The 8,528-nt window shown below is 31.2% G+C and overlaps 1 protein-coding gene across 2 annotated transcripts in view; it reads right to left on the bottom strand.

Annotated features, from left to right (window-relative positions):
• LOC145259145 (uncharacterized) overlaps positions 1–6,314 on the bottom strand; it is a 455,191-nt gene extending 448,877 nt beyond the window's left edge. Inside the window, exon 1 of one of the 2 annotated variants that reach the window (XM_080116846.1) lies at positions 6,046–6,314. In XM_080116846.1, the coding sequence (XP_079972972.1) occupies positions 6,046–6,101 (56 nt within the window). In that variant the 5' untranslated portion in view covers positions 6,102–6,314. The remainder of the gene's footprint in view (positions 1–6,045) is intronic. The other variant, XM_080116847.1, reaches the window with a different exon arrangement.
• Between the last annotated feature and the right edge of the window lie 2,214 nt (positions 6,315–8,528).

Genomic DNA, 8,528 nt, shown 5'->3' with positions numbered 1-8,528 from the left:
TATTTTCTCACGAGTGTAAGATGGTGACCTATAAATTATAGTTTTACTATTAGTTTAAAATCAATAAATATTCATTATTTTATCATTATTATCAGCAGTGGAACATTTTGTTTTTTACAAAATCAAAAAAAAAAAAAAAGAGAAGATAATTAAAGGAATCGTTTTAGGCATCGGAAAATAAACTCAAAATTTTCCCATATCGATTCCGATATATCAAAAAGTTCTGATATTTCCGATTCGATTCCGATTAATCGTCCCAGCATTAACGTTACACGCACACGCACACACACACACATATATATATATATATATATATATATATATATATATATATATACAATAAAAACAGAGGACATTCAATTGTTTTTCTGAGCATTTTACAGTCACTAGAGAAAAAAAAAGGCCAAAGACCCTAGTGTTTTAATGTGATATTTTGAATATAATAAACTATTTTCATTTTATTCGGACAAAACACTAAGAAACAGGGCCTAATTAGAGTTCGGGTCCTGTATATATATATATTTATAACTGGCCTGGCAATGTTTATTAAACACAGCGTATATTAATATTTTGTTGAAAGCTCGTACATCGATTGCATTGCTCATAGGTCGATCCGGCAAGTGCGCTCCTGATGAAGCGGGCCAATCAAATACAAATGCAATAAATAGACAACATGTTTAGCGATAAAACGTAATAAAATGCATTAGAAAACATGACAAAAATATGCAATGTAAGACGAAAAAAACAGGGGATATAAGAGAGATCTTGGATAGAACACAATTTCCTTTACTGCATTTTTAATTGTACATTTTCATTCACATATATTGTGTGAACTTTATTAATATTATATATGAAAATGAAATTATAGAATTGTGGTTGTGGTTTTCTCGGGCGGATTTCTATTTCCAGATCTCATCCGCTACGTCAAGCAGAACACACGTTTAAAATTTCTGCCAGTAGACACATTACAATGGAACTATTTCCTTGCCGATTACAACTTGATTGTCTTCGAATCCAATGTTGTCAAATTCTTGTCTTTGACCGCTTCACAAGTATCCAAACGCAGTTCATACTATTGGTCAATGTTAGTACTTTCATACTATTAGTCAATGTTAGTACTTTCATAGTATTCATGATCTTTCGACTGACAATCATTTCAGTCTCATTAACACTTATCTTCGAGTGGCACTTGGCTACAAAAGTTTTAAAAAATAAGTTCATTTTTATGTCACTTTGATTTAATCACTTCAACAACTACACTGGTTTAAAGAAACGAACGTCGCTTATCGTTTAGAAAGTGTAATTGTGTCGTGTTTCGATTACTACAAACCTTTTATAATATCATTTTATAAGGTTAGGTCAGTTCGAAATATTCGAACGCTGTCTTTTCACGATTGTTTACATTAGTTTCCACCGATCTTTCTAGATCCAGATATCTACAGGGAGGATTACGTGAAGTTTGCCAACATCCATAGATGAAAGTGACACTATGGAAACGACTGGGTTCGAACTTAACACATCTAAGCCGTCAATCTATATAGGTATCCTCTGCATTACCGTCATCTCCTCATGGCATTATAAAAACTTATCTTCATTTGTATTAGAAGATTACAATTTGTAAATTAACTGCTATATTAATTATTGTTGAAAATTACACAAAATCGTCGAGTTATTCTTTCCAGAGTTTATTTAATGAAGCATATATGTTATAAAGAATTTCAAGTTTTATTTATTGTCTATTTTCAAATTCGTATTATTTCGATTCTTCGAACTACTTTTCTCACCTTGAATGTCATTTTCACAACGTTTCGGTCAATCTAACCTCCGACCTTCTTCAGATGTATCTTGACGAACTCGGGAATGTTTCGGTCGAATTCGGGAATTAAGACTAAATTTTGAAAAGAAACGTTGTTTTTTTATTTCACGGAGGTAGCATGCTCTCGTTCCGTCAGCCATGGCTGGATAGAAGTCCTTAGCAATTCGCAATTGAGAATGGAATCGTCAACCTTCAGAATATCACTTTTACAATTGGCTTTTCCAAGTACTCTAACCACTGCGCCACGGATCCTTGAAGAAGGTCGGAGTTTACATCGACCGAAACATTGTGAAAATGACACTCAAGATGAGAACAGTAGTCCGAAGAATCCAAAGAATACGAATAACGAATCGTCATCTAAATAAAATTCAGAGACGTATTTCCAAACTATTGAAAATTTGACGGAATGTAAGTTTAAGTAATATTAAGGCACATGGGTAGTTAGGTTTTTATATAAAATTATGTTGAAATATGTTGTTGCTTTTTGCAACTTTATATAATTTTTCCGACATTGGGTTCGATTTTCTGTATCAATCGAATCATCGGATATTTTCGTTTAATATCCACCGTTAATGGAAATCCTATGATTACGCTACCTTAAAACTAACCCTAACTCGAACTTGGGCTCCAACCCGTAACACAAACAAACCATAACCTTAGCCATCAAAGGGTGGTAATGGTAATATTTGGGAGGATGATATAGTCGTCAGATACTACACTACTACACTGCCTCAACCAAAAGCGGAGATAATGCCATGGAGAATATCATGATGAACGATTGAACAGATGTTAAATGGTCGGTATTAACTGAAAAGATTTGCACCATCTGATTTTTCATAAACCGATCTATATGCATAGTCCCTTTCTTTTTATTTATCTCTCACCCTCTCTCTCTCTCTCTCTCGATTTTCTCTCTTTTTCTTTTACTCTCTCTCTCTCTCTTTCTCTATCTATCTATGTATGTATCTATCTATCTCTTTTAATTCATCATTAAATTATGTATACACATCATATCATAAGGAAATATATATAGATTTCCTGTATTTAGTTAAATGTGTCAAAATACGTGAGTACCGCCATAGGGATGAAACGAGGATGCCTCTGTGTACCTTAATTGCCATAAATATATTTTCATACCTTAATTTATATATATACACACACACACATATATATATATATATGTGTGTGTGTGTGTGTCTGTGTGTGCATAATATATATTATATATACACACACATACATATATATATATATGGATATAAATAGATAGATAGATAGATATTTGTGTATATGTGTGAGTGTGTGTCACTATACATTATATATATATATATATATATATATATATATATATATATATAAAGAGAAAGAGATCACCGTTGCTTCAAATGAGTTGATATAAGAATATATATATATATTAATATATATATATATTACATTGTTTTGTATGGCTAGCTGAAAACAGAGATGTCAACTTTTATATTTTTGCTGTATATAAATTATAATAAATTATACAAATAAATGGGTAACGTTATTGATTTCAGTTTAAATACAACCAATAAATTCTCGGAACTAAAATAATGTTATAAATTTATTTGTTTTAACTTACTCTACAACAGCTCTTTGCGATATCAGTGAGTTTCAGTCATTGAACTGATTTTAATATTTGATTATTGATTGGAGTATTTATTATTGATTGGAGTATTTGATTATTGAGTGCCAATATTTTATACCAGCTTCTGTATTTGAAACATAATCAGTACTGTTTCGTTGTATCACAACTCATCAGTGTGGCTAACCAAGGATTGAACCTTGAACCATCGCTTTGATAGTCGGCAGTTTTCCAAACAACCCTATATATATATATATATATATATATATATATATATATATATATATATATAGTTCATGTCATTCAGAACACGCTCATCTCTTTCCTTTTCAAATTACCTATCAACCTACGTACGTACTTATAAGTGAAATGTGAAAAAGTGACACAAGTTATGCGCTTAATTTCGCCAAATCCTACCCGATGTCCAAGGTAACAACAAAACATTTACATAAAAACAATACACCATTTTCTCTGCCACGCACTTTACACATAATTTTTGCGAAATCAATTACAAAGAAATGATAGCAGTAATAAAAAAAAAACATGGAATCAAGATAAAAAAATCAATGTTAATCAATATTTTAGATGGAAAACGTTTCATTTATTAGAATCACTGTTCTAATCTTGAATATCATTTAACAACGTTTCCGCCGATGTAACCTCCGACTATTTTGATATTTGTTTTGTCAAATATAGGAATTTTTTGTCAAACTTATAAATTTGTACGAAATTTCGAATGAAACTATTTAATCGACGTAGGTTATTTGTATTCGTAATTTCGTTCTACTGAGTCTTTAATCTTCATGAGATTGTCATTTCGAGAATGCTACAGTTTTATGGCGCAATAACCACAAGAAATGCGTAGTAGAAATCTTGATGATTTATGGCGCAATAGAAAGATGCGGGGAAATTGAAGTTTTGTGTAGAAAAGTGTAATGTCTTCCATCAACGTAACAAAATCAAAAACATCGTTAAATAAAAAAAAAAAAAGCGAACCAAGAAATGTTACATATGGGTATTATATTTACAATCGCATAATTTGTCAGTTTTAGCAAATTGGTCTGATGAGTAGAACTTTTCAAGGCAACTTTACCACATCTATAAGAAAAACATTCACAACAAGAACTCGCCTAAATACAATGAACTTTCCTTTCTCTTTTTACCAAAAGACGCAAACCAAACAAAACCTCATTTGTAGCACAAGATCCTGTGAGACTGCTTCCCAAGTCTATTGCAAACAAATACTTGTGGAGCAATTCTCTTATGTAATAAATTTCTCTAAAGTAATAGTCTGTACATTCTACACACAGATTCGAATGCACTCGTAGCGACTTTCATAATTCAACTGACAATCTCTTTAGCGCTTATCCTCGAGTGGACCCTAGGTTTTGATTAGAAGTAACCATTATTATAAAAAGTAAATATTTACTGTAAGACTATGTGTGACATTAATCAGTCCTTATTCGTGGCCAGCACGAGCAAGGCATTGAAATTGTATCACTTATCTATTTGAAATTGTATCACTTATCTATTTGACTTTTCACAAAAATTGGAGCAAAACTTAAAATTGCCCCAGTCTGACTGAAGACAGGAAAAACGAAGTGTAATATCAGAACAGATACAAGAATTCTTATATACTTAGCCCCCACCCTCGAGGGCATAGTTAGACACTAGGTTGGTTATTAATGTGGAAAACTAAAACGGATTCGAACTAATTAGCACACGCACACATAAATAGGTATATATATATATATATATATATATATATATATATATATATATATATATATATATATATATATATATAATTATTTACTAAAATAATTAAATACCTATAGACACCAGTGTTTAATCCTTTCGGGAATCCTCAGTGCAGGGAGTCACAATTAACGCAAGTCGGTAGATTCGAACCCGGCGACACAAGTCATCCCTGGCTTGATTAGCAAGTACCATATACATTCGGCTACCGTTAACCGCGTGAAATAACGTTGAAATTGGGCATTTTATTTTTAAATGTCTGACTATTCGCACTTATATACGCACGTGCAGACATACGTACTTATACGCACACACGTGAAGGCCAATACACACATGTACACACAAACACATATATTCATTATACATGCAGCTGTTTTTTCTAGGACTCATCGGTGTGGCCAGATGTAACAAGTAAATTCACGTTAATATTCGAAACCCGAATGTCCGTTCTCATTTCTATGCGATGGGCAGCCGAGCAATTTGTCCCTTGCGCTAACAAGCATCGTCAAAGAACTGATAGTGTTTACATATGTTTTACGATACACGCATGCCCCTCGTGTGTGTGTGTGTGTGTGTGTGTGTGTGTGTGTGAACCATTTGATCTACACGAAAGTTTAATTGGCGGAATGAATCAATTATTTTGACCAGAAATATTTTATCTATCGCCTTCCCCCTATTTACCCAGGTAAGTAAGTTCACAACACTTCTGTTGAAAAGAGACAATGAACATGCGCACACAGCATGCAATTTAGTAAACACAAGCGATTGTCATGACAAACACCGTTTCTCTGCCCGTCGTCGTCGACGACAACAACAACAACACTACCAATATCAATTAGAAAAGATAAGTGAATGAATTACTTACATGACTGAACTTTTGTGAGGTATGCGGCCAACATCTATTCGTTCCTCATCTTCCATGATGAGCGGAGACAGTTAAAATCCAATTATTGGCAAATAAAAACACAAAATATATAAACACACAAATATGCACTAGTATTGACCATTGTAGTAGACTGGATACCCTTATCACATATAAAAGTGTCTACTGACGTAGACTTATTCTATAGAATTCGCTACTAAAATAGCACTATGTTTATATAAAGGTATATCAGGTACGCATTATATTTAAATAAAGATTTATATATTTATATATATATATATATGTGATTATATATATAATATATTTATATATGTATATGATTATATATATATATATATTTATGTATGTATATGTATGTGATTATATATATATAACATATAATATATTTATCTATGCATATGTATACACGTGCTTTAATTATAGTAATATTCAGGTTCAAATATAAAAATAAATATATACATTAAATATTAGCTACGCATTGTAAGAATGCTTTAAAGCTTATGTACGCTCTCATGTCAGAAATAATTTGTGAATATATAAATAGATAGATATATACTTATATTTTGTTTACATACATGTGTGTTTATATAATTATATGTATATTTAGGTGAGCTATTGCCACTCAGTAATCCAGTGTAGCATTCAGAATTATATTTTCAATTGAATTACATCGATTTATTGTTAAATTGGAAATCGATAATCCATTGAATAATCAGGTAATTCTCCCAATTAATCGATACATCGATTAGAGATGATTTGATTGATGTAAGATCCCTTGAGTTGTATCCAATCAGAACAGGTACTCCATTAGAAACGAAAATCCGTAGATCCAGCACCGAGAGAGATTAAACCACGTTTCTTGGCTGCTGGATGTTTGCCGTCAGTGTATACGCATTCGGTTATCAATGAATTGCCACACGTATATATCTATATGGGTTGCAAACGCGATCAGTGTGAGCTCTTGTAACTGTGTGTTGTCTGTGTGTGTGTGTGTCTGTGTGTGCGTGATCATATGAGCTCCCATGTATGAAGGAAAAGCGAGATAATATGGTGTGTGTATGTCAGTGAAGCATTTAAACTTTTTATCTTTAGGAACTCTCTTGTGTGTGTATATGTGTGTATGTGTATGTGAATCACTAGCAGCCATAAAAGGAATACTAAACTCTCCATGAACTTATGTGTATGCGTGTTGTGGCAGGAAGAAAAAGAGGAAGAAAAAAGAAGAGGAAGAAAAAGAATTTATAAATAGTCTGCTCGTCTATATTGGTGCGAGCAGACAGGCGTGTGTGTGTGTGTGTGTGTGTGTGTGTGTGTGTGTGTGTGTGTGTGAGCACCGGCTTTTATACTAACAAACTATAACAACATACTTCTTGGGAGAATCATTTATATTTTGCTTCGCAGTATTTTATAACGTACACCAGAAGTTTGACTTTATTGTTAATTATCTATCTTTATGATTTATCGAATACTTACATATAGTGTTTACATTATAAAATCTTTTATATATATGATGTAACGTCTTTATATATCACATGTCTACTATATATATATATATATATATATATATATGTGGTTGTGTGTGTAAAACTTGTGTCCGATTGATTATCGATTAGTGTAAAAAGAGATCTTTAAAAATGTTTTTGAATTTAGGTTAAACGCATTATTTCTAATCTAAATAGATATGAAAACTGATAAAAAAAGTTAAGCTTTTCAAATATTTTATAATTTCCAACTTTTTTATCTTTTAATTCATAGAAATTGTTTTCGTAATTACGTAAAAATACGATTTTCCTGAAACTTTGCATTTAATTTGAAGTCTATATATATATATATATATATATATATATATATATATATATGTCATAAAATAACTCTTTATTTATTATCTTTTCTATTGTACGTTAACGCCAAAATTAGCTCTAAAAATGAATTTTAATTCTTTGATAAAGTTCATTCTCAATAATTCCAGCAATTTTGTACATTTTATTACACTTTGAGTTAAAAAGAATTGTCCAAATGTGAATTGAGTGTTTCATAAATTAGATTTTAATTCGGGTTTTTCTTTTTTTTTTTTTTTTTTTTTTTTTTTTTTTTGAGAAATGGACTTACACAATGAATGAGAATTGGCGGTAAAAATGATGAGTATGCGATTTGTATTGTTTACTCACTAGGAGTTCATATGAGTCATTGCGAGCGATCACTGGTATTCCCTGAAATCTGAGTGACAAGTCTCCCCAGGTTCCCACTACTTCTCAATTCTACTTATTATTGAAATATTGCCCCAGTTACTAACTAATAGTTATCGCAGATGGTTAAAGTGACAACAAGTTTCTCCATTTGTTGTTGTTATTATTTATTATTATTATTATTTATTATCATTATTATTATTATTTATATTATTTATTATCATTATTATTATTGTTATTATTATTGTTATTATTATCATTATCATTATTATTATTTAA

The sequence above is a fragment of the Euprymna scolopes genome, chromosome 34, assembly GCF_053919585.1.
Source record: "Euprymna scolopes isolate OS-2025 chromosome 34, ASM5391958v1, whole genome shotgun sequence".
NCBI lineage: Eukaryota > Metazoa > Mollusca > Cephalopoda > Sepiida > Sepiolidae > Euprymna > Euprymna scolopes.
This window is presented reverse-complemented; position numbering and strand designations above follow the sequence as displayed.